Raw genomic sequence first — 24377 nt, forward strand, 5'->3', positions numbered from 1 at the left:
GCATTGCAGCAGCAGGGTCCCCAGCACATGGTGGGGCTGCACTTGATGGGGGCCCACCCATCCACACTCTGCCTTGGTGCAGGAGAGCGTAAGTACGAAAAGGATGCAAACCTTTGGGTAAAATCAAGCTGTCGGAGGTCCCAGCCCTGGTGCAGCCCATAGCTGAGGCGCAAAGAGGCAATCACAGTGGCAGTTCTCCACATTCAACATTAGCAAGCGTTTTTCAGGGCTAGCAGGGAGCAGCCGAGAAGCCCTCCAAGGGCACACACCTGGAATAACCATGTCCCTGTGCTGGCACAGCTGGAAACACAGGCAGGGCAGGAGCGAAAGGGAATGGGGCTGTCCAGGGACCAGGAAACAAGGAGTTACAGGAGCTGTGCCCCAGAGCGACCCAGAGAACCGCCGCGTCACGTAGCAACACTTCACGCTCCAGGAGCGCAACGGGTCTGGCCCTGCTCACTGCGACTTGTGGGACCAAGGTCGGTCCTGGGCAGCCGGGAGCACAACATCGGCCGGAGACAAGACCCCTGTGTTTATCCCAGCAGGGCAAGAGTGAGGCTAGGGGTAAGTGTTGGGCCAGACACAGGCAGGAGGCCTGGGGAGGCTGGAGGAGGAACTGCTCACCCATGCCAGGGGGAAAGGCTACGGATGGGAGAGCAAAGGGCATGGCTGCACTGGATCAGCCCCAGGCTGAGGCTGCTGGGGATAGACATACTGGAGAAGGGAAGGCAGCTGCCACAGACCCCCCAGCCACTGTGCATCCAGCCCCACAGGGACCAGGGTGCCAGGAGGTGTGGGAGTTGCAGGGGGGCAAGGCAAAGTGAAGCAGAGAGGCAGTGGCATGGAGAGGCTGGGGGACAACCTGTCTTCCCCCAACACTCAGAGCCATGTCTCCTTTCCAGGCCACCCATATGGCTGAGCATCCCTCCCCAGGGGTGGCCCTGGCAGCCCAGGTGATGGCTGTGGACAACACTGAAGCCCCTCTACCCCGGGCCACCCACCGTGGCTCCCAGCCTGCAGTCCGGGGTGCTGAGGAAGGCAAACTGCCACTCCTGGCCTCCCGCCGCAGCTCCATCCTCAGCACCCACCCAGCACCCCTGGCCAGCCGCCGCAGCTCACTTGGGGCCAGGCGCCCTTCCCTTGGCCCCTGGATGCTCCACAGCCGTGTGAGCTTCTCTGGGCTCCCCCTCTTCCAGCCGATCCTCAAGACCCGCCTTGAAAACACTTACAGGATGCAGCCGGATGAAGGCTGCAAATTTGATGCGGAGCAGGTGCAGCGGGTGCTGGAGGGGGCCCTGGCTGGTGCCCTCAGGACCACAGTCTACAGCCCCCAGGGCAGCGCCCCGCTGGCCCAGAGCCTGGCCGAGCTGCTGCGGAGCCGGGCAAAGGAGGTGGTGCCGCCACGCTACAAGCTGGTCTGCCTCGTGCTGCTGAGCCAGCGGGGCCAGCAGAGCCTGCTGGTGGCCAGCCGGGCACTGTGGGACCCTGAGAGCGACAGCTTCGCCTCTGCCACCTTCTCCAATGCCTCCCTCTTTGCTGTAGCCACAGTGCATGGGGTCTACTTTGAGTAGCACCTGCCTCTCCCTCCACCCAGCCTTGTAGGGCTGCAGGGGGAGAGCAGCTAAAATAAAGAGGCTTGCTCCAGCTGTGGCTCATACCTGGTGTCTTTGGCCACGGTGCATGCAGGGAGTAAGGTACAGATGCACCTCAGTGCCTGGATACTCACTGCAGCCCCCAGCCTGGGCTCACACCCACACTGTAGCTTCCACTACCATAGTTTGCAAAAAGACTCAAGCTGCAGCAAATGCAGCCTTTTGGCTTGCATTACCCTGGAGCAGACAGCTGCCCAAGGCCATGCTACAGGGAGCAGCCCGGCCTGCTTCCCACAGCACAAGCTGCTCTCAGGCAGATTGATTACACCAGCACCAGGGAAGGAGGTGACAAATCACCCTCAAAGCAAGCTCATGGAGCAGATTAAATGCCTTCTCTTTTCTGGCTTTGTTCCCAGCTCATATCCCATCACACCAGGTGTTATAGTGCAAGGACCCAGGCAACCTACCCACCCCCTGGGCCACAGCTCCTGCCTTCTCCAGCTCAGCAGAAGCATAAGAGCACCTGGGTTTGGTCCAAGTGCAGAGACAATTGGGAATGAGAGTTTGGCATCAGCAAGAAGCTGATGCAGCTCCATGGCTTCACAGGCATCAGCAAAAGCTAACTCAGCCTTTCCTGCCAGCCCTGGAAAGGGCAGTGGAGGTACACAGGCTCTTCACCCCTGTCCTGCCTCCCTGACCTTGTCCCCCAGCAACAGCCAGTGTCAAGAGGTGTCTGACCTGGTAGATAGAAGCAGCGCTACAGCAAAGATGAAGCCCTTCAGTGACCAAGACCCCCGTTCCAACCAAGGTAGACAGTTTGCCCTTACACAAATTTTTATTGAGGTGAGTCAGGGACAGGGGAGCTGTACATGGGCAGCCTAACAGCAAAATAAATAATTCCATATAAATAAGATGCATAAATAGTCCCACATGGCAGAGACTGCCTTGAAACACAAAAATTCTGCAGGCCCCAGCGAGATGAGGGCATCTCGAGGTAAGCCCTCAGATCCCCTCCCCCCCCTTTATCAAACCTCAAGTTGTACCAGACAATTTCACAATTTGGGAGTGGGCAGGGCCCAGCTGGGCCCAGCACAGCCCCCTCCTTAGTGTAGCAGTTATGGAATGGCACACACCAGCCCACCAGCCTGGCAGGGCAGGCAGCGCCCTTCACCCCTGTCCATGGGTTTTCCCTACCCCACAGCAGCCAAGCCTTAAGGTCAAGGTCGTGCCAGTCCTCTCCAGGCCACAGAGAGGGTCTGTGCAACTGGTGTTTCACCTTGGGCAGGACAGCCCAAGTCCCCACTGCAGGCAGCTGTCAGCCAGAGCAGGCTGGAGCACCAGGACGCAAACAAGGCACAGCCAGACCTAAACCTGGCTGCAGGGCACTCACCCACCACCTCCCTTGTGCCACCCCAGTTAACTCTACCAAGACCAGCACAACCAGAGTAGGAGCTGCCAGCAGGAAGACAGCGATTGCCCAGAGCCAGGGAGCAGCAAGGATGTCCAGACCTGTTACCGTAACCACATCCATGTGTCTTAGTCCAGAGTCTAGCTGAGCACCAGGATACAGGGTGCCCAGGTGGGCAGCCAGCACCACAACATATCTCCCATTCCATGGGAGGGCAGGGGAAACCTCTACATCCAGAGAAGATCCCCCAGGGTCCCACACTAGGCCTCAGCCCGTTCTTGGAGGAGCTTGAGGATGTATCTGAGGCGGTGGTGGAGCTCAGGAGAACAGCCCAGCTCCTGGATGCTGCACAGCTTGTAGGTGTAAGAGTTGCGCTCCCGGTTGATGTAGGTGACAAGGCAGGAGTGGTCAGGCTTGCTAATGATCACCTTGGTGTGGTCATTGTAGAAGTTCACCTAGGAGACAAGTTGGGCTTGGTTTAACCCACACTTCCCGCGGTATGTCAGGAGCCAGGATGGGGCCATGCTTCCTGCCTCAACCCGTTCCTCCTCCCCAACCTGCCTGGGAGCATCCCTGCTCTGTGCCCCACAGCAGGAATGCGCCAGCCCCAGCACTGGGGCAGATGGAAGCAGCTGACTGAAGCGTCATGTCCTCCATAGGTTGGACAAGCTGCGACCAGTAGCTCCAGATGCTGGAGCAGCATCCTGCACCCACAACTGTTTTCAGAGCTGGACCTTGCGTTTGGGCTGTGGCAGACAAGATCTAACACAGACCAGGAGTCCCCAGCCAGCCTCCTCCCCACAAGGGCCTGGCCATCTCCACTGTGCCCCACATGTACCTGGAGGGTGCCACTGCTGAAGAGCATAAGCAAGGCTTGGTCAGTCTTCACCCACTGCAGGAGAAGCAGAGCCGGCTGCCCGAGGTCATCTATGCTGGGCAAGTCACCTCCCTTGGGGAGAAGGGTCTGCATAAGCCAATGGTCCCAAACATGGCAGCACTGCCATAAGCATACCCACAGCCAATCCTTGACACACCCCCAGTGGGGTCCCTGCTCTCAGGACACAACTCTGAGTGCCCGCTTGGCCACAGCCTGTGAACAGGGAGTCCCGCAACCCCAAGTGGTATGGTCAAGCAGTGACCCAATATCCAGCCAACCCATGATCCCAGCCCAGGGCCCCAGAACCCACCTTCATGAGGTGCTGTTCCATGTAGGATGCAAAGTAGCGCAAGACACTCATCTGTCCCTGCAGCTGCTCAGGGATGGCGGCCACAGAAAACACAAGGTGTTTGCTATTGGTCGGGTTGTAATGCACAGTCCTGGGAGGGAGCAGACCATGAGCTTCAGGGTCACCCAGCACCAAACCCACCACTGGCACAGCCTCCCCTGGCTCCTTCCCACCTGAGGGGCTTCCCCAGAGACACCAGCCCCCTCCCCACCACTTACCTGTGGTTGGGAGAAAGTGTCATGTGTGTGCCGTTATTGAAGAGGACCCCGATGCTACGGTTGGAGAGCTGGTAGCCAAAGCCATACTTGTTGGAGTAATCCACCCACTTGCTCACCCAGACAAAGTGCTCATGGCGGGCCAGGGAAGCTGGGTTCTTCTCCGCTGATGGAGAATAGAGGGAGTGAGCAGAGGAGGCAGCCAGCCCGTGCCCACCTCACCTCCCCAAGGGGGAGCAGAACCCTCCCAGCAGGCTCTGGCAGCATTTAAGGTACCCCAAATAGCAGCCAAGCCTTCATCTCACAGGCAAGGGGATGCCTAGCACCCTGTCCCATCCCAGAGCAGCCCAACCAGTTTACCTGGGGGCATGCAGGAGAGGCAGGCCCGCAGGAGCCGGACAGCCGACTCAATGATGGCAGAGGCAGTGATGCAGTCTTCAAAGGCTGTGGAGAGAAGATGACAGGCTGAGTCAGCCAGCTGCACTATCAGCCAGAACAGGAAGCTCTGGGCAGGCTTGGGTGGCCTGGGCAGGTATTGCTCACCCTCACAGCTGCTGGCCATCATTCCCCGGATGGAGGGAGACACAGACTTGTGAGATGTCTCCTCCACCACTGTCTCCACTGGGCTAGAGCTGGCACTGCGGCAAGATACAGGGGTGGCCTGTGGAGAGACCAGGCTTTATCACCATCCTGCCTGCTTGCCTGGAGAGAAGTGTGCGCAGGCTTAGGGATGGTCTCACCTCATTCCCTTCCACAGTTTTATAGCTCATCTGCCGGCAGATCGAGGTCTTCATCAGCCCAGTAACCAGCTTGGAGATGTCATCCTTGTCCTCCAAAGAGCCCTTCTTGGCTGAGGAGAAAACAAGTGATGAGCACACTGCTGAGCACAGGGGATGAGGACATCTGGACCACCCCTCCCAGTAGCTCAGCTCTCCCTCATCTGCTCCCATGCCCACACTGGTGAGGATGGTATGAGGCAGATCCCTCCCACTTTCACTTCCCAGTTCTCATGCACAGGGCTTCCAGGAGGAACTTCCCCCATGGGTTGCAGCACAGCATCTGCTCTCCAGGCGTACACCCATGCCAGGTCACCAGCAACCAGAAGGACAGCGGCAAGACCAGCTTCTGCTGGCCCTAGGCACAGGGTCCATGGATACCGATCAGGAGGTGTCTCCAGGAGATGGGACCCACTTCTCCCCGGAGGAAGGGTCACACAGAGGCTCCTAGGCAAGTACATGGACTCACCCTTGGATTTCTTCTTCCCAAAGAGCGTTTTGGTGACTTTAGCAAACAGACTCTTTGCTGGATTGGGGGGATTCAGCTCTGGAGCCATCACACAGCTGCTGGGAGGGAGCTTCTCAGGCGTGTAGCCCTGCAGAGAGGTCAAGGCAGAGGTTTGGTTTCCATAGCCCACATGGCTCCAGACAGAGCAGCTGCCCTGGGCTGACCACAGTCATTCACAGCCCTCCTGACAGCCAGCTTGCATTTCCGTCAAGCCTTGGCCCCATGACAGGCATCAGTACAGGAAACAGCCCATGCTATAGGGACAGCGCTGCAGGAGCACACCAGATCCCGCAGTTCCCCTGGCTGGCATTTGGGCAGGACAGTGGCTGCTTCCTTTGAAGGACTGAGACTTCAGCTTCAAGGACAGCACCCTGCACAGCCCAAAAAGCTTCATCCCACATGGAGAAGGGTCAAGGCCAGACCCCCACCCACTCACCTTGAAGAACTCATGGTCCAAGATCTCCTCGAGGGTCAGGCGGTCCTGGGGGTTGCGTCTGAGGATGCCAGCGATGAGGTGCTTAGCAGGCAGGGAGAGGAAGACAGGGAGGGTGTACTCCACCTGCTTGATACACCTGTAGGTCTCCTTGAGGTCAGCTGTCTCAAAGGGAGGGTTCCCACACAGCAGGGTGTACCTAGGAGGGGACACACGTGCCACCATCACATCTCCGCCAGGCTTGTGACTCAGCAGCACTTAAAGCAAGGAATTTATTGGCATTTGGCCGGCCACACCTGGCTGGGAGCACCACTTCCAGCTCAGGCAACCGCACTCACATCCGGCCACGCTTCCTCCTAGCAACTGTTTAGAGCAACAGGCAAGGAGCCCTGGGGAAGGGGAGAGGGCTGGCAGGAGAAGGCCACCCCACTGCCACGGTTCCCACCCCCTGCACAGCCACCAGGGCGGAAAGCAGAGCAGGAAGCTTGCGGGCAGCAGCCAGGCAAGGGGCTGGATGCGTCGAAGCAGCACAGTGATCTCTGCCTGAGCAAACAGAGCAGCAGCTGCCGCCAGCCACTGAGATTTTTCCGTTGTTTATCAGGTTCACAGGGCAGTGGAGCCTGCTTTGAAGCAGAGCTGAGTGCAGCAGGAGAGTGCCTGCCCTTTGCAGTTCCTGCTTGCACAGCCCCCAAGCAGCATCCCAGGACAGCTGGCAGCACCCACTCCAAAGCGGGGCTGGGCAGGATCCGGCCACTCACTCCCTTCCCCCTGCCTTTCAGCAACTGCTGCAAAACCACAATGCAAAGCACAAGAGGACTTCCTCATCAGGTTTGCTCCACAGCCCGGCTCTCCCCAACCCTGCACAGGCAGGGCTGCCCAGACCCCTCCCCACCCAGCAGCACAGACTTACATGACACAGCCCAGAGACCACACGTCTGACTCTGGCCCGTGGCCCTGCCTCAGCAGCACTTCTGGTGCCAGGTAGTTGGGGGTCCCACATATTGTCCTGGCGGGGCAGAGCACCAGGTCAGTGCATGCACCACATCCCCTCACAGACAACCTCCCCCTCTCCAAGCCCTGGGATTTGGCTCGCAGCCTGTCCTTCCCCCCTCCATTTTGCTCTTTATGGCCCAAAGCCCCCCCTCCATCTAGAAGAAGCCCCATATAGACTCCCCCTCTCTCCAGCTCCCAGGGGTCAGGAGCAGCTGCTCCTGGGGAGCCATTGGGAAGAGCTTGTCCTAGAGCTGGGGAGGAACAGAGCCTTTGTGTCCCAGCCGCACAGCCGGCAGGGCAGCCGGGCAGGCACAATAGCGATAGTCAGCACATTGTTCTCCCCAACGGCTGCGAGCTCACTCCTGAAGGAGCCACAAAGCCCCCAGCCCCCTCGCCTTGCCTGCGGCTGGGGCAGGAATCACTACTCCACCCCAGGAAGGGGCCCTAAGGCTTCTCTTCCCCAGGCCAGGGGACCCCACTCACCTCTCCACCCTCCCAGGAAGCCACAGAAGGAAAAGTGAAGCCTCAGAGGGCTCTGGAATAAGGAAACCTCAGACTTACTTTTTCTTTTGGTCAGACATATCCTGGCAAGCAGCAAGACCAAAGTCCCCCACTTTCAGCTCCATGTTTTCATTGATGAAAAAATTGCCTGCAAGTCAAGGGTGACGCATCACCACAAGTCCCTCTGGGGCAGTTTGCCCCACACACAGCACCCTGCCCCGACCACAGCACTCACCAAGCTTGAGGTCTCTGTGCAGGATGCCCTTGAGGTGAAGATATTTCAAGCCTGAGATGATCTGTTTGAGGTAATAGCGCACTTCAGGCTCCAGCAGAGTATGGCGGGCCTTCCAGATGTGGGCCAGGGACTGCAGAGGGAGAGAAGGCAGCTTGGTGATGGCAGGCAGGGAGAACAGGCAGCCCTGCTGACTAGGCAAGGGCCAAGCAAGGTCAAAGCCAGTTCTTCCAGAAGTTGCACATCCACAAATAATCCTTCTTTCACAGCCATGACCTCAGCAGACTCCCCACACGAGGCTGAAGTTGCTCAGCACAGCCAGGGGAACCACCGGACTTACAGTGGCCCCACAAGGAGCTAAGGGCTGCCAACAGGAGCAGACAGCCCAAGCAGGGCAGGCAACTGGTGGTGTCCCCAGTGCCATGTGAAACCACATGGGTTATGGCTGAAATCAGAGGGTGTGACAGAACAGGCAGCAAGGCAGCCCAAGAGGAGGAGTGTGCTAACAAAGCACCTCAGTAAGGCCTGCTCCAACTAGCCATAGCTCTGTTTAGGAGATCCTTTGGCAGGGAGGCCACAGCAGCACTCACCTTCCTACTGCAGTGCTCCAAGAAGATGTAGATGCTCTCCCCATCCTCAAAGTAGTGGGAGAACTTGACGATGTGCTTGTGGTGCAAGTCCCGGTGCAGTTCAATCTCGTTGGTGATCTGAAAGGGAGCAGCAGTCCCAGGTGAGCACAGGGCCCCCGCTGCACCCCACCAGCCCAGCACCCCACCAGCCCCACAGCACCCACCTTCTCCCGCTGGTGGGGTTTAGCCACCCGGCTGTGAGGAATAACCTTCACAGCATAGGTTTTGTTGCTGGAGAGGTCCGTCATTTCATAGCATCGTGCAAACCCACCCTGCAAGGGAAGAGGTGGTTATGGATGGGTGAGAGACAGCTCTTCACCCCTGCCTACGAGCCTCCTCCTCCATTCTCTTACAGCACAGCCCGGCAAGCGTCACACGCTCCCTCCTGCTGCATCGCCCACTAAGATCTGAACTATGATGCTCTCAACCAGGGATTTTCTTCACCCAGTTCTTGTAAAACCTCCAGAGCGTTTTCCCTCCCACCACGGTCAGACTCCGCATCTTTCCACTTGACAGATCAACCTGGGAAGTCCTCGCAGGGCAGAGAGCCCGGGGGCCGGAGGCCACCGAAAGGCAGTCTCATGGAGACAGGTTTTTCCTGCCATGATGTCAGCCTCCAATCTGCACACTCAGCCGCCGAGCCCGCCCGGGCCGGGCTGGGAACCGGCACCCGCCTCCCACACACACCGCTGGCAGCGGGAGGAAAAGTTGCGTGTGGCAGAGCGGGCGCAGGCCGGCACCCCTGGGAACCGGGGCACCCGCCGGCCCACGCACGCCCCGAGGGGCGCCCCGAAACTGATGCGACTCCGATAGCCGCCGAGGCATGCAGCCAGTCCGGGTGATTCACAGCTTCCAGCGCTGCTGCGGGCCCGCCGGGAGGGGCGGGGAGGGTGGGGGTGGCGTGCGGCAGCCGACGGACTGCATCCAGCCCCGGGCCGCCCCGGGGGCGCGGTGCGGGTCGAGCAGGCACGCAGCCCCCAGCCCCCACCCCGCTCCCGTCCCCACTCAACCCGGCAGGCCCCGGCCGGCACCCCCCGCCCCGCGGCGGCCCGTCCCTCCCTGCCCCATTTCCCCGTACCTTTCCCAGCAGGCGTCCCTTGCAGTAGGAGCGGCCGGAGATGGGGTCGGTGATGATGCGGGTGGTCTCGGCCGCGCGGGGCGGGGCCGCCGGGCCGGGCGCGGGCTGTGCGGGGAGGCAGACGGCGGGGAAGGGGGGGAAGAGGACGGCGGGCTCCATGGCGGGCGCGGGAGGACAGGGAAGAGAAGGAGGCGGCTCCGCCGCCACCGCCGGGCCCCGCGCACGTGGCCGCGCCGCCGCGCGCTGTCGCTGCCGCCCCGGGAATCCCGCCGGCTTTATCAATGGGCGCCCTGACGTCACCCGCGGAGCCCCGCCCCCGGGCGGCCCCGCGCTGCCCTTAAAGCGGCCGCCGCGCACAGCGAGGGGTGAGTTGGAGGGGGTGGCGACAGGGTCCTATACGCCTACCAGCACCCCTTGGCTGGTGGTGACCGGGGGAGCCCAGATGCGGCTCTACTGCCTCCGACACACATGCCCCACCCCTCCCTTGACGCAGGATGCAACCTCCCCTTAGGGACAGGGACCCCCATAAGACAGGCAGCCCCCCGCCCCCCGAGATACAGGGATCCCTACAGACACACTGAGACCCCATAGACATGCAGAGACCCCTCATCACCTCCCTCCCCTCTCTCCCAGTGCACACAGAGCCCCCTCCCCATACACATCCATAAATGCACCCCTGACACACACTTACTCACAGGGGTGACTGACTTGTGTCACATGAGGGATGAGGGACCCCACACCTACACCCCAGAGAAAGGCTGTGGCCAGGGTGGGATTTCAAAGTTCATGTATTTGCTGTGGGCCCTGGCCCTCCCATGCCAAACCTGGATGCAGACAGGGACCCCCCCCAGAGTCCCTCACTCTGTGCCAGGGGCTGGGGAGGGGGTCACAGCCTATCCCAGATGGGGTGCTGGGGACACAGGGGACAGTGGAAGATGTAGGTAAGCTCCCTGGCCAGCCTGTCCCCTTTGTAGGTGCTCCTTGGCCACCCTTTGCCCCAGCTTCAGCCCAGCCCCGTGGCCCACAAACAGCCCTGAAATGTTGGTCCCCTGCAGCTGCCCATGGTGGCCAGTCCAGGACTGGGGACCTGCAGGATGGTCCCATTGGGGATGTCCTGGGGATGCACCTGGGCATCCCATCCTGGGCTTCCTGGGGGCTCCGGTGTTGTGGCATGAGCCTGGCTGTGCTGGCCCCAGTGTGCGGTGGTGTCCGGGCAGTGTGCCATAGTGGTGCTGCTCTCTAATGGCCATGAGGAGGACGTGCCTCTGTCACCTAAAACAGGTCATGGAAGAATGCCAGGCATCTCTCCCTCCCCACTGGTGTGAGAGATGGCAGGGGTGGCTGCATAGCCAGCCCCCCCCATGAGCCTGGAGCAGCAGCATTGTGAGAGTCCCTCAAAAGCAGGTCCTGCTGCCCTGCTCCATCCTGCACACAGGGCGACTGTGTGCACATCCTGTGCCTCAGTTCCTCCACTCTGCACTCCACCTCTGCTTCCCTGGGGCAGCTGAGGGCTCTGGTCACTGATGCTCCATCTGCTCCTGAACATGATGAGGGTTTTGCATGAGGTATGCCCAGTCAAACAGCCCCCGCTTCACAGCACATCCTTTTTTGGGGGAATTAACCCCCTTTTTTTGCTGCAGGAAAGCTGAGCAAACCTGCAAGGAGAGAGGAAATGAGCCAGATCTGTCTGCTTTTTGCACAGGTTTCCAACTTGTGCAGAGGAAAGATATGCAAACCCACTGCCTAGCAGCAAACAAGCTCCAGGAGCAGGCAGAGAGGCTGCTACCCGTTGGGGCAACGCTGCCTGTTTCCACCAGGGCCCCAGGGCTCCCCGGGGCGTGGGTGGCGTCACGGGGCAAAGCTGGTTTTCCGAAGGAGGCCCCAGCTCGGTGCTGCTGGGAGCTCCCAGGGCAGAGCTGAGTCAGCGTCTGGAGGCAACACGTGGGTGGAGGCACCCAGGGGAGCAGGGAGGCCCCAGGAGACCTGCCTGGGGTGGCAGGACTACCTGCGCGGGGCTTTCCCCAGGGTCCCCCACAGAGGCACAGCTGGGACCAGCAAGGGCGAAGAGCTGCCAGCTCTGCTCCTGCTCCCCGCTGGCTCTGGGCCAGTTCTTGGGCTGGGTTTGGGGGCACGGACAGACCCCATAGCCCACATCCTGCCAGGGCTGGGGCTCCTCCTCTCCAAGAGGGATGGAGCCTGGAAGCAGCCCCCCCTCCACATGCAGCTCCAGTCTGCAGTGATGCAGAGCATCGTAGCCAGGGGTTTTACCATCACCGAGCTGGAGCGGTGGGAGGAAGCATGGTTTAACACCAACAACCTGCCTGGACTGGGGAAGGGGAGGCTCTGGGGTGATCCCCTGGCTGCCTGCAGCTATTTAGATGAAGTTACAGGAAAAGAGAGCCAGACTCTTTGGGGAGATGTACAGCAAAATGGGGACAGGCACCTGATGCAAGTTCCACCAAGGGAAATTCCATCTAGATACTACGAAGATTTTTTTCCCCCTGTGAGCATGGCAAAATAGTACATGAGCCCAGAGAAGCTGTGGGATCTCTGTCCTCCACAATACTCAGACCTGGCCTGGTCCCCCCCCAGGTCCCCCTACCTTCACAGTGTTCAGCGATGCTGAGCGGCATCAGGAGTAGTGAGGCTGAACCCATCTGACAGCTTGCCTCTGGGCTGCCTTCTTGGGGCAGCTGCATGGTGTTGCTGTGTGCTCTGCTCACAGCACCCAGGCAGCAAAAGCAATGCCAGCCAAGCATCCACGTCCCACCCCCCAGCCCAGGGTTCAGGGCAGCTCCCCAGGATTGGGGTGACAGCCCTGACCCCCTCTGGAGTGGGGTTCCCCCCCCCTTGGCATTCTCCTCCAGCCAGCACCTGCAAAGCACAGGGCTGTAGCCACCAAGGAGGAGGAGGGAGAGGGTGGCTGGTCCCTTGGGTGAGCCAGGGGAAAAAGCACCAGCTCCAGCACTGGCACCAGCAGAGGCCAACCTGCCTCAGGGGCTGGCTGGGGATGTGCAGAGGGGAAGCTGCAAATCTAGCAAAGCTGCCTGGAGGGAGAGATAAAAGGACCTGGATCCCTCTGTGTTAAGGGAGCATTTGGATCTGGAGTAGTACGCGTAATGTTAGTGCCAGAAGGTACCCCTGGGAGGCAAGATCCAGCCCACAGAGGCTCAGGGAGCCCTCTGAAATCTCTTGCAATGGGCTCTTGCCTTAGCTGCTGCCCTGGAGCGGGGGGAGCAGGGGAGGCTTCACCCCAATCAGGGTGTTAGCAGGCTCCAGCCCATGGGTGCCAGCTCGGGGCTGTGCAACCGCAGCTGGGGCACACTAGGAGGCAACTGTCACCCCCAGGCCAGTGCACTGCTGGCACCTCCCTTCCCGCAAGGGCCTGAATAGCCGTTTCCTGCGTCCCACCCCAGCAGCCAGGGCTCAGCTGGCCCTGCTTCTCTCCCCATCCCGTCCCGTCCCATCCTGTCCCTCCTGCCCAGCAGAAATGCCTGGCACAGGGTTCGTTGCTGTGGCATTTGCCACACAGCGCAAGGTGCCGGCACCCCGAACCTGCTGCTCATGGTGCAATACCTGCAGCAGGACAGGGCAGGTTCTGCTGCCAGAAACCGACCCCTCTGATGGGGTTTGTGGGTCTGGGAGAGACCCAAGCAGGGTCCACGGGACATGGGTGATGAGTCTGTACCAAGGGGATATGCTGCTTTCCCACTGGGGGCTGGAGCATCCCTGAGCTGAGACATGAGGTCAGCACCTGCGGTGCCACTTTTGAGCCACAAGCGAGCGATGAAATCAAGGAAGGGAACTCCTGAGGCCTAGTGCCTTCTCAAACTCCGATGCATCCTGGCCCTTGCTCCTGGGGTGCACCCTTGGGATAGCATGGGTGGCCCCAGGAAGCCTGAAACAATCCAGCATGGTTATTACTGGTGTGCTGAGCTTGCCAGGCCTCTGAGGTACCCCAGATATGCAGCACGTAGGGTGTCCTGGCACTCAGCACCCCGAGCCAGGCTGAAGAATGGCCACCAGACCCCTGCCCTGCTGTGGTTACCCCCCTGGGCTCTGGGACTGTGGCACCACACAGGTGCTTGGGCCAGGTCCTGTCTCACTCACCTCTCACCACCACTGAAGCAAAGTGCCGTTGGTACCACACCACGTGCCTCTGTTTACCCAGTTCACACCGCAGTGAGCTCACATGCACTTTCAGAGTGTGGAAACGCAACGCCCCTCTTCAGCGCTGTTTTTCCTGTGGGTTGTGGGGCTCGTGTCAGACCCCAGCTCCTCCTTCCTGGCCTGGGGCTTGTGTGGGATGGAAGGAAGTTGTACAGGGTCCAGTGGTGGAGAGAGAAGCTGGTCCCTTTGGTCCCCATCCTGCAAGCATGCCCACCCTGCACCCTCTCCCCAGTGGGACTGGGAGTTGCACCGTGCACGGAGGTGGGGACCAGCCAGGCAGAGATGTCTCCCCATCCCAGGAGGGAGGGGTTTTCAGCAGACCCCAGCCTGGTGCCTCTCCAGGGCCCTGGGGGGCTGATGCTGGCCTACAGAGGGGCCTGGAGGGAGATACGGCTTGTTGGGGTGCAGAGGAGGGTGGAAACTGGGAGAGGCTGGGAAGGGACTTTGCTTCTGGGGATGGAGAGGGGAGGGATAGGGGGGGTGTAGGGGCCATGGTTTGTGAGGGGTTTGCAGGGCAAGGTGGAGCAGCGGGTGCATTGAAGGTAGGTGGCAGGGTGCAAGCATATTTGGGGGGTGTCGCCGCACAGTGCGGCTGAGGGGTCCATGCCTGGTGGGAGCCCAGGGAGGTGGCGGGGCTGAGAGGAGACCGTGGCCGGCGGGGGGGCGGGATACGGCGGGGCCGCCCCGCGGCGAGGCGGAGCCGGCGGCCGCGCCCGGCGGGGATCGCGGCGGGGCGCGGAGCGGCCCCGGAGGATGGGGCGTGCGGCGGGAGGTGAGCCCGGGCAGGGCACCCCGGGAGGGGGCGAGCGCAGCCCCGGGGGTCGCTCTGTGGCCGCGGACAGCCGGCCGGAGCAGCGGGACGTCGGGTGTGAGACAGCCCCGGGCTGGCGGGGGGCGGCAGCCCTGGGAGGTGGCTCCGGTGGGGGGGGGGGACACTGCGGGGCCCCGGGTCCTTTCCCTAGGCTGAGAAGCGGGGTTCACCCCCCTCGCCGTGGCGGGCTGGAGCAAGGGGGGCGAGAGAGCGGGTCCCACAGGGGGGTCACCCATCCTCTGCTCTCCCCTCAGGCGCTGGGCTGGGGACGGTGTCGCTTTGGGGCAGCCTCCTGCTTGCTGTCGGCCTTGCCCTCGACCCAGCACCGCAAAGCTGCAACTGCACGGAGCCCATGGACTTCCAGGCTTTCCGGGAGGCTCCGCTACCCGAGAGCTGCTGCCTCAACTTTACCAGCTCCAACATCACCCACCTGGACTGGGGTGCACTGGTAGGGGTGCGGGGGCTGCGGGAGCTCTACCTCTCGCACTGCAACATCACGGCCATCAGCAATGCACAGGGAGTCCCCCCTGCCTTGGAGGTCTTGCACTTAAGTCACAACCTGCTGGAAAGTCTCCCTGGAAGCTTTCTGGAAAATGCTCCTAATTTGAGGGTCCTTTATCTGGACAGCAACCAGCTCCAGGAGCTGCCCAAGTCCTTCCTGAAAGCATCAACCCAGGTCCAGGAGGTCTACCTGGGCTTCAACGCCCTGACCTTCCTTCCCGCTAGCCTCCTGAAGCCATCTCTCCTTCAGCTCCAGCTCTCCAACAACAGCTGGGACTGCAGCTGCGCTTTGCTCAGCAACCTGGAGGGTTGGCCCAGCCTGGTCACTGAGGTTATCTGCCACACACCAGAGCAGTACCATGGTGTGGACCTCCAGAGCATCTCCCGGGATGAGCTGTGCCACTCGCAGAGCCTCACCGCCCTCTTCATCTGCCTGCCCCCTCTCCTCATCCTCGCCAGCATCACCTGGTGCTTCTGCAGGCAGAAGAGAAAGACCAACTATGGCCTTCAGAGCAGGTCCCAGAGCCACCCAGCCCCGGCAGAGAGGGGCAACATGCCAGTGCCTGCAGAGCCCCACCACTATGTCCCCTACGAGTTGCCTGCTGCCCCCTCCAAGACTGAGAAGAAAGTGCTGCTTGGGAGCCAGGTCCTGCTCCAGCCCTCTGTGGACCCGCTGGAGAGCAGCAGAGACCTCTACGAGGAGGTGGAGATCCAGGTGGGATCGCCCAGCAGTTCCCAGGTGTCAACCCATGAAGGGCAGCAGGGCACCCCAGCACCAAGGGCAGAGGAGCTGGGGGGCAGCGAGCCAGAGGTGGACACTGTCAGTGTGAGTGAAGTCCTGAAGGACTCTGCTGACCGGGAGAAGATCTACATGAATCAGTCGACCAACTATTACAACCTGGTACCCGGCATTGAGATGGAGGACTTGGACAACCTGGAGTATGAGAACATCGACCTGCACTGATGCTGGGACTCAGGCCATGTCTCGGACACACCAGGAGGATGGCAGGGGCCAGGTGGTAGTGAAAGCCAGCAGAGGAGGAGAGGCACGAGCTGTCCTGCCCTGGCTTACAGTGTCTGTTTGCAAAGCTGTACCCCCAAATTCTCATCCATTCCCCAGTGCTACAATGTGCACCCCTCACCTGCCATGTGCTGCAGCTGGGCAGGGGGGGCGAGGGTGCTTCGGGCACTGGGGACCGTGGTGCAGGCTGGCAGTGTTTGGGGACACACAGGCTCGCAACACATGAGGAAGAATGTGGAGAGGAGGCGGGGGCTGTCTTGTCTGGTTTTGGGGACCAGGTGACAATGCTGTGTGTGCCAGACCCACCAACTGGGACCTCCAACCTCTTGCTGGAGCCAGATGGTATCTAGCACAGACCCACTGCTCCCCAGCCCACAGATAACAGGGTCTGGGGACATGAAACGGGGCTGACTCTGCCTACGTGGTCTGCGGGGGGGGAGTCATGCACGGACAGCGTGTCCTGAGCTTGGCAGGGGGAGTCTGGGGTGTCCCTGCCTGCTCCCCACTCCACATCCCTCTGTGTCCCACCATGTGGCACTTGAAACAGCCAGTGTGCATGTGCTGCTGCACACATGAGTGTGCATGCACACGTGTGTGGGGGGGCTGTGCACAGGTGGGTGTGAGTGCATGGGCGAGGTGCACCCTTGTGTGGGGGAGGCAGTGGAAGGGGCCCCTTGCAGCCTCTCCTGCCTGATGTGCTGCCAACCCCTGTAGGATGCAGCTCTTAATAAGAAATAAATCATTTTACTCCTGGCAGTGCAGCTCTGCCCCTGTGTCTGTGTGGTTTGGGGTGATGGGGAGCCGACAGACAGGACGTGGGGGAGTGCAGGGATGGGGGGCTTTGCTCCTACCCCATCTCCCCTCCCATGCCCTGGGTGATGCCCCAGTGTGGGTCTCATTTGGCAGCCCCAGGGCCACTTTGCTGGCCAGTGGAGCAGAGCTGGGCACTGGCTGGGGGCGAGAAGAGCCTCTGCCTTGCACCGTGATTTACATCCCAGCCAGGGAAGGTGTCAGCCTGCTGCAAATGCTGCGGTTCCCAGCTGGGAGTTGTGTGGCTCTTGGGAACAGGGCAAAGGCTGGGGGTGCTGTAAATCACCCCCCTGCACAGGCACTCCCCTGGTGAGTCTCACCCATGGGTGCTCCAGGCCTTCTCTGGGATGGGTCGCCCTTGAGTCCTGCCCGCCCTGCCCAGGGGGACATTTCCCAGGCTGGAAGCCCCAGTGGCCGCCCTGCTCTGCACTGGAGCCGTCCTGGGCCTGGGCTGGGCACTGTGCCCGGGCAGGAAGGGAGGGAGCTATGCAGGGCAGGACACAGCGCTCCAGCCGGCAAGGGAAGTGGTGTTTCCTGTTGAGAATGGCGTGGCCTCCAGCAGACCCAGCAGGACAAGCCACGGGCCCTGGCAGTGCTCTGCCCCTGCCCCAGCCCCAGCATGGGCTGGGGACAAGGACAGGATGATTTCCCTGCATGTCTTGCTGTCACTCACAGACATTTCCCTCTGTTTTATGTCCTGCTGGAATTTTTCCCTTGCCACTCCCTCCTGGGCCCTGGGAAAGTGGCCTGGTGCCAGCCTTTAATATGGCTCCACCACCATCTGCCAGGTAATGCAGCCAGGGGACACCCAGGGGATCCTGGTGTGCCCCAGCTCATGCCATCCTCAAGTCCCCTCCGGGAACACAGAGGGACCAGGAGCTGCCACAGTGCTGAGGCAGGATGGGCAGGGGTCAGCCAGCTGTCCCCAGGGGCTGCAGCAACAGCCCACGGCTGCAGGCGCTGCCTGTTGCTGGCAGAGAAGATGTGGGCAGTGATGGGCGCGTGCTCTGGAAATATCCCACAGACTTCCCTGGGGGCTGGCTCTGCCTGCACACCCTGGGGTCCCATTGCCAGGGCTGCTGGGAGCGTTGCAACCCTCTGTGCTTTCCCCTTCTTCTCATGGAGCCCTAACTTCTGCAAAGTTAGAACTTTGTCTGCAAAGTGTCTGCAAAGGGGAACAACCCAAACCACCCAACTGGGTCCTGCCCAGCCCCGGCTCTGGCATCCACAGCCCCCGCCGAAATCTCTGGCCAGGGCCGGTGGCAGGCAGGTGTGACTGACCCGGAGTTCACCGTTCCCTGCCTCTGACAGCCCCAATCCATCACGGGGCGGGCTCAGCTGCACAGGCCCATCCTGGGGTATTTAGTGGGAAGAGGCACTGGCGGGATGGGTGGGTGCAGGCAGGGAGCAGGCAGCAGCTGCGGCAGGTGTGGGAAGGGCAGGGAGGCTGCGTGGGTGATCCTGCTGATGGGCCATAGTGCTTGGTGTGGGAGCGAGTGAACATCCCCAGGCCCTGCAGCCTGGACAGTGGTGGGAACCCCGGTTCTCAGTTTAGCCAGCAGCCAGTGAGAGAAGGATTCTTCCACCAAGGTGTGGGTCTGAGCAGTGATGACCATCTCCTACACTCTGAAAGTTGCCAACTCCCGTTTCGGGGGTTTCTCCAAGCTGCTCTTCCGCTGGAAAGGCAGCATCTACAAGCTGCTGTACAAGGAGTTCATCGTCTTCATGGTTCTATACGCTGTGCTCAGCCTTGTCTATCGGTGAGTGGGGTCAGTGTGTCGCTGCTGGTCATGTCCCTCCCTGCTGACCCACTGGGATGTGCAGAGATGCCCCGTTGGTCATGGACTGGGGTCCCTGCAGGGAAGGGGGAAGGCCAGGGAACTCCCGCAGGGAGGGTGGGAGTGGGCAGGGGAGGGCAAAGAGAAGGTGAGTCAGGCAATGGCTTTTTGTGGAGGTCTGAGGCAGTACCCCAGCCCCGCTTCTCACCCCTGACCCCACCGCTTGCCCCGACCTGGCTGCGTGTTTCTGACCCCACTGCATATCCCTGACCCTGCTCTGTGTCCGCTGCAGGCGGCTGCTGACCGAGGAGCAGAAGCGCCTCTATACCAAAGTGGCTCAATACTGCAACCGCTCCACGGACCTCATCCCCATGTCGTTTGTCCTAGGTATGGGTCTCTCTCCCTGGAACCTGGGAGTTGGGGTCTCCTGTTCCCCCTGGTGCTGGTGGCTTGAGGATGCCCCACTGCCCATCCCGATCCCATGCCAAAACACCCCTTACACACTGTCAGATGGGGGATGGAGGAGCCTGGTGCCCCAGGGATGGCACTTGGCTCCCAGACCCACTGAGCACAGCTCCCTGGCCCTGGGGATGCCAGTGTGAGGCTGTGATTCCCCCAGCCCGCTCTGCACCCTCCTCCCCATGCCCAGGAAAGGGGCACCTTATCTACGAGAGATGGCTGTCCTGCCCTGTGCCACCTGCACCCAGGGCAGGGAAGAGCTGGGGACATCCCCAACTCCATCCCTGGGGAGGGAAGCCCAATGGGAAGCACAACATGAGCTTTATCTCCTGGCCACAGAGAACTCTGCCAGCCCTGGAAACTTGACAGCTCTCCTGGTGTGGGCTTATCCTCACCTCACCCCACTGCCCGGCTGCACCAAACCCCCATGTGCTATCTCTCGGTGCAGGTTTTTACGTCACTCTGATTGTGAACCGGTGGTGGGCCCAGTACACCAGCATCCCCCTGCCCGACCAGCTCATGTGTGTCATCTCCAGCAACGTCCATGGCAAGGATGAGAGGGGCCGGATCCTGCGGCGCACCCTCATCCGCTACGCCAACCTGTCAGCGGTCCTCATCCTGCGCTCTGTCAGCACCAGGGTGCTCAAGCGCTTCCCCACCATGGACCACGTGGTGGAAGCGGGTGAGGAGCTAAGCCCTGGGGGTGACGGCTTACAAAGTGGGGTGAGAGCTGGGGGCCACAGATGTGTCCCTATCACTGGGAAGGTGTGCTGGGGGCTGGGGTTCCTTGCAAGCATCCCTGCCCCAAACTGCCCCGCATGTGTGTTGGCATCCTTGCACAGATGTTCAATGCCAGAGAGTCCCATGTCCCCTCTGCCCAGAGCTTGTATCCAGGGGCCGTAGTTTTACTTGGAATACCCTGCATTCCTGCTGGGGACAGTCCCCAAAAGGGCTCTCCCTCACCGACACGGGGGCCGTGCTGCCGAGCCTTTGCCCTGCCGCAGGCTTCATGACGCAGGATGAGCGGAAGATGTTCGAGAGGCTCCACTCTGACTTCAACAAGTACTGGATCCCCTGCGTGTGGTTCACCAACCTGGCGGCTCAGGCCAGGCAGGACGGCCGCATCCGTGACGACGTGGCCCTCCGCCTGCTTATGGACGTGAGTTGGCGCTGGGTGCGCGGGGGGAACCAGGCGCTGCAGTGGGGGCTCGTGCAAAGCCCGGGTCACCCGTCCTTGTCTTCTCTGCACAGGAGCTGAATCTCTACCGGGCCAAGTGCAGCATGTTGTTCCATTATGACTGGATCAGCATCCCTCTGGTGTACACGCAGGTGGGTACCCTGACACCCCGTGGGACCATGGGCCTCTCTGAGCCAAGATCCCACAATGGCAGAGGAGCCCCACAACCTCCCCCTGCACCCTGATGGGAAGAACTTTATCCCCCTTCCTAAAAACACTTTAATCCCCCATTGAATCTGGTGTCGGATTCGGCACAGCCGCTGGTTCACAGGCCCACAGGGATGTGTGGGACTGTGGGTGGTGCGGCAGTGGGGTTTAGCCTAAAGCCCATGAGAGCATCAGTGACCGTCTGAGCCTCTTGCATCCTTGCTGCTCCTGTGCTGAGCATCCCCCTCAGCCGCCACCCTCGCCGCCAGCTGACCCGTGGTCCCGGCAGGTGGTCACCATCGCGGTCTACTCCTTCTTCGCCTTCTGCCTCATCGGGCGGCAGTTCCTGGAGCCACTGGAGCCAGGGCAGGAGGGGGACCTGGACATGTATGTCCCTCTCCCCACCCTCCTTCAGTTCTTCTTCTACGCCGGCTGGCTCAAGGTGAGATGTGGCCATGCAGCCAGGCTTTGCTTTATGGGCTAGGGGTGGCCAGGTGGCCCTGACTGCTCCCCTGGGCTGGGGGGTGGCTGGCCCAGGGCATGGCACCAGCCATGTCACTGCTAACTGTCCTTGGGGATGCATCATGCTGGGGCACCATGGAGCTCCATGTCTGCATGTTTCCTGTGCCCCATGGGTAGACTGAAGGATGGAGAGCTCTGTGGGAAGGTGTCCCTCCCCTGATCCCCTGTCTCACCTGCCCCCCTCCCTCCCCAGGTTGCAGAGCAGATCATTAACCCTTTTGGAGAAGATGATGATGACTTTGAGACCAACAAGCTGATAGACAGGAACCTGCAGGTGGGTCCTGCCCCAGGCTGATGTGTGGGACTGCTGCAATTGGGGCACAGGGACATCCCCATCCCTTGGCAGTGGGACCTGTACCCTGCCAGCCCCCAGCCCTGCTCCTTGCCACGCAGGTCCTTGTCCAAAATAGATTCCCATAGAAAGCAGGGCTGCACCTTGTCCCTCCATCCCTGTTCCTCTGTGTGTCTGCTCCCCACAGCAGGGTCAGCACCCCCCAAGGGACACTCAGCAGCCTGGCACCACTGCCCAGCCCCTCACCTCCAAGAAAAGTGTTCAAAAGGGGAAAACCCCAAAAGGAGCCAGGAGACCGGCCCAGAGCCTCCCTGGCCCCTTGCAGAGCCCAGCCCTACCCTTGCCAAGTTTGCACCAGAAGCAGCATCTGGAGCCACTGGTCCTGCCCATGTCCTTGCAAAGCCACCCCTGTTCCCTGCCTTTGCGGTGCCCAGGTGTCCCTGCTCTCTGTGGATGACATGTACCAGAACCTGCCCCCTGCTGTGAAGGACAAATACTGGAACGAGTCCACGGCTCAGCCCCCTTACACCATGGCCACAGCCGCTGAGACCTTGAAGCCCTCGTTCCTGGGCTCTACCTTCGACATGCGGTAAGTGCACACAGAGCAGCCCCAGCGCTGGAGAAAAAGAGGGCGAGTGCTTCAGGGTAGCAATAGCACAAGCGGGCTTGTGCCCCTGGGCCCAATTACAGTGAGCAAACAGCAAATCCCCCTGGGAGTGTGTTGCCCAGCCCCTGTGAGGCTTGTGGGCTGTGCTGGGTGATGGCTGAGCTGCTGGAGCAGGGATGTGGCCTCCTAGAGCTGTTCCCTGCTTGTCAATGCATTGGGATGGAGGTGGTGAGAGGTACTGGGCATCCCTGCGGAGGATGGCAGCCTGTCCCCATCACCCCGCTGTGCTCCTCCAGCGTGTGCGAGGACGCAGAGCAAAGCCAGCCAGCAGAGGCTTCGCCAAGCATGCCACACATCCAGACACCTCTGCTCAGCCGCTTCTTCACCGCTGCATCCCCCGCCATCAGCATCAAAAACTTTGGCTGGGGCAGCCGAGGTCAATCCCATCTGCAGCGGCCCCGGGCCGACGGCGGCTTCCCCTCCCCTTTCCCCAACCACTCTGAGAACCCTGAGTCGGTGGCTCGCATCGAGGAGGAGGAGACAGAGGATGAGGAGCCCAATACACTCAGTGGTCGCCCCAGGGAGACCCAGCCGCCAGAGGCCTCTGAAACACAGAGGAAGGAGCTGCCGCTGATCCACGTGAAGGCACCATCCAGTGAGTGCATTGGGGCTGGCCAGCTGGAGGCCTGGGAGCCCTGAAGCTGCCCCAAAAGCACCCCTTTCCTGGGGGCAGAATAGCTGCCCCCACCCCAAGGCACTGCCACCACCAGCCACAAAGCTCCCTGTCCCTGGACACCCCCGTCGAACCCCCTCTTCAGAAGCAGGACATTGCCGGGTCTTTTGCCACCCAGCCCCAAGCCAAGTTGTGTCCCCAGGTTGATGGGAAGAACCTGGTGGGTTTAGGATTGGGCAGACAGCCTTTAACACTAGCTATCAGCCCCAAAACTGCAGGATTCAACCCATCCGTGTGATGATGCCACTGACTTGCAGCTGGCCAGTCTCACTCCCTCCTCCCATGGCGCAGCGCAGGGGACAGAGGACAGCACAGATTCCAGCAAGGGATGGGATGAGGGCATAAGCCTTGCACAAGACCAACACCATGATGGAGAGGTCCCCTCAATATTAATAAAGCTATTGCCAATCTCAGCTTTGAGGTTCTTCCTTGTCGGTGCAATCACCCCCAGCAGTGAGACAGCAGGGATATCACATTTATCCAAAAAGTGGGTGAATTTGGATTTTGTCATGGAGTGCACACATTCTCCTGGGGCAAAAAAGGTGCAGCCCCATGGATTGACACCAGTGATTGGCTGTGGGGTATAGGTCAAAGGGATACAGCCAGAGAAAACAAACAAAAAACCCAGACAGAAAGATGCTTTTAACCCCTGTAGGATTCCTGCACTCAGCCATGTCTGTTTCCTGTGAGAATATTAGCAGAGCTGTTAAAAAATTCCCTTTCCTGCACACCCCCATTTCCCAAAGCCACCTTTCCTTTAAAGCTCCTGTCTTCCCGCAGTGAGCCAGCCCCGATCCTCCTCTGCTACACTGCTGGACCTGTTAAAGCATAACAACTAGGTCATTTTCTGGGTTGGACCAGATCCTGTGAAAATACCCCAAAATACCGTGTGGAGCTGGGGGAGCCGCTCAACAGTAAGGAGCAGCACTCAGGATGACAAGTGCCCTCACTTGGGTTACACTGCTGGCTGCTCATTGCATGAAAAGTTGCTTTCTTTAAATTCAGCCCTTGCACCTACTGGCAGAAGTGGGCAGGGTCCTTAGGCCAGGTTTTGACGCCTCATAGACCTAGCCAGACTAAAGCTGTGCTTAACCCCAGCCCCTGCCCATCTCCTTCTGGCTCAGTGCATGGCAGGCTTGCCTCCTCCCAGGCTGGCAAATCCCTGCGTGCATCCACGGGGCTATGCCAAGGCCAGACCAGAAATCGCACATCCTGCGGCCAAGCTGCACAAGGTCTCACAGCCCATGCCACAGCGGGAGCCAGCTGCCACCATCCTGTTCCCACGTCACACCTACAGCGCAGCTCCGATGGGCAGTAGGTGCTGCTTTCGTTCCCACGGGCTGTTGCCCTTGGCAGCTGCGTTTTTCAGAGCAATAACTTAAATAAGCAGCGTGCATTGACGAATTAGCCATAATCCTGCGCATCAGGGGCTAGATTTACAGCTCCTGCTGACACCAAGCTGGCACTTGGTCCGTAAGCCTCAGTTTCTCCATCTGTACAAAGTCCCCCAGAAACACCCTGAATCCTGTTTGTGGAGGGCGAGGGGGGAGAAGAAACACACTCAATAGGAAGCAGCCGTGACGCACACCTCCCAAGTGCCCTTTATCTCCTCTGCCCCACCTCTCTGGGAAGCAGGCATTGCTGGAGAGCGGGGAAAGTTTACCCCAGATCACTATGGAGAAGGAATGTACTTGTGCA

General features: G+C 60.5%; 4 protein-coding genes across 4 annotated transcripts; 3 read left to right on the plus strand and 1 right to left on the minus strand.

Annotated features, from left to right (window-relative positions):
* Positions 1-480: 480 nt before the first annotated feature.
* Positions 481-1628, plus strand: DYNLT4 (dynein light chain Tctex-type 4). The gene is made up of 2 exons (XM_009513280.2): positions 481-564; positions 903-1628. The coding sequence occupies exon 2, from the start codon at positions 912-914 to the stop codon at positions 1569-1571; it is 660 nt and encodes a 219-aa protein (XP_009511575.2). The 5' UTR covers positions 481-564; positions 903-911; the 3' UTR covers positions 1572-1628.
* A 786-nt stretch (positions 1629-2414) lies between these two features.
* PLK3 (polo like kinase 3) lies at positions 2415-9995 on the minus strand. Its single transcript, XM_064455237.1, has 15 exons — positions 9592-9995; positions 8678-8785; positions 8475-8591; positions 7888-8017; positions 7713-7800; positions 7069-7164; positions 6162-6357; positions 5687-5813; positions 5182-5291; positions 4985-5102; positions 4802-4885; positions 4445-4607; positions 4188-4317; positions 3839-3949; positions 2415-3455 (listed from the first exon to the last, which is right to left on the minus strand). Exons 1-15 carry the CDS (start codon positions 9748-9750, stop codon positions 3261-3263), a joined length of 1932 nt encoding a protein of 643 aa, XP_064311307.1. The 5' UTR covers positions 9751-9995; the 3' UTR covers positions 2415-3260.
* A 4459-nt stretch (positions 9996-14454) lies between these two features.
* Positions 14455-16869, plus strand: LOC135313950 (SLIT and NTRK-like protein 3). Its single transcript, XM_064455238.1, has 2 exons — positions 14455-14533; positions 14827-16869. The coding sequence occupies exons 1-2, from the start codon at positions 14515-14517 to the stop codon at positions 16035-16037; spliced, it is 1230 nt and encodes a 409-aa protein (XP_064311308.1). The 5' UTR covers positions 14455-14514; the 3' UTR covers positions 16038-16869.
* A 1441-nt stretch (positions 16870-18310) lies between these two features.
* On the plus strand, positions 18311-23056 carry BEST4 (bestrophin 4). The gene is made up of 9 exons (XM_064455240.1): positions 18311-18664; positions 18975-19069; positions 19590-19823; positions 20146-20300; positions 20393-20470; positions 20815-20967; positions 21241-21321; positions 21774-21928; positions 22243-23056. Exons 1-9 carry the CDS (start codon positions 18513-18515, stop codon positions 22643-22645), a joined length of 1506 nt encoding a protein of 501 aa, XP_064311310.1. The 5' UTR covers positions 18311-18512; the 3' UTR covers positions 22646-23056.
* The last annotated feature ends 1321 nt before the right edge of the window (positions 23057-24377 follow it).

Source organism: Phalacrocorax carbo, chromosome 6 (genome assembly GCF_963921805.1).
Source record: "Phalacrocorax carbo chromosome 6, bPhaCar2.1, whole genome shotgun sequence".
Taxonomy (NCBI): Eukaryota; Metazoa; Chordata; class Aves; order Suliformes; family Phalacrocoracidae; genus Phalacrocorax; species Phalacrocorax carbo.

Coding starts and splice junctions, on each gene's coding strand:
- DYNLT4 (XM_009513280.2), top strand. CDS start 912: ATGGCTGAGCATCCCTCCCCAGGGGTGGCCCTGGCAGCCCAGGTGATG.
- PLK3 (XM_064455237.1), bottom strand. CDS start 9,750: ATGGAGCCCGCCGTCCTCTTCCCCCCCTTCCCCGCCGTCTGCCTCCCC. Junction 8,786..9,591: donor AGGGACGCCTGCTGGGAAAG/GTACGGGGAAAT, acceptor CTTCCCTTGCAG/GGTGGGTTTGCACGATGCTA. Junction 4,608..4,801: donor CCTCTCCTGCATGCCCCCAG/GTAAACTGGTTG, acceptor ATTCTCCATCAG/CGGAGAAGAACCCAGCTTCC.
- BEST4 (XM_064455240.1), top strand. CDS start 18,513: ATGACCATCTCCTACACTCTGAAAGTTGCCAACTCCCGTTTCGGGGGT. Junction 19,070..19,589: donor CCCCATGTCGTTTGTCCTAG/GTATGGGTCTCT, acceptor CTCTCGGTGCAG/GTTTTTACGTCACTCTGATT. Junction 21,929..22,242: donor GGCTCTACCTTCGACATGCG/GTAAGTGCACAC, acceptor GTGCTCCTCCAG/CGTGTGCGAGGACGCAGAGC.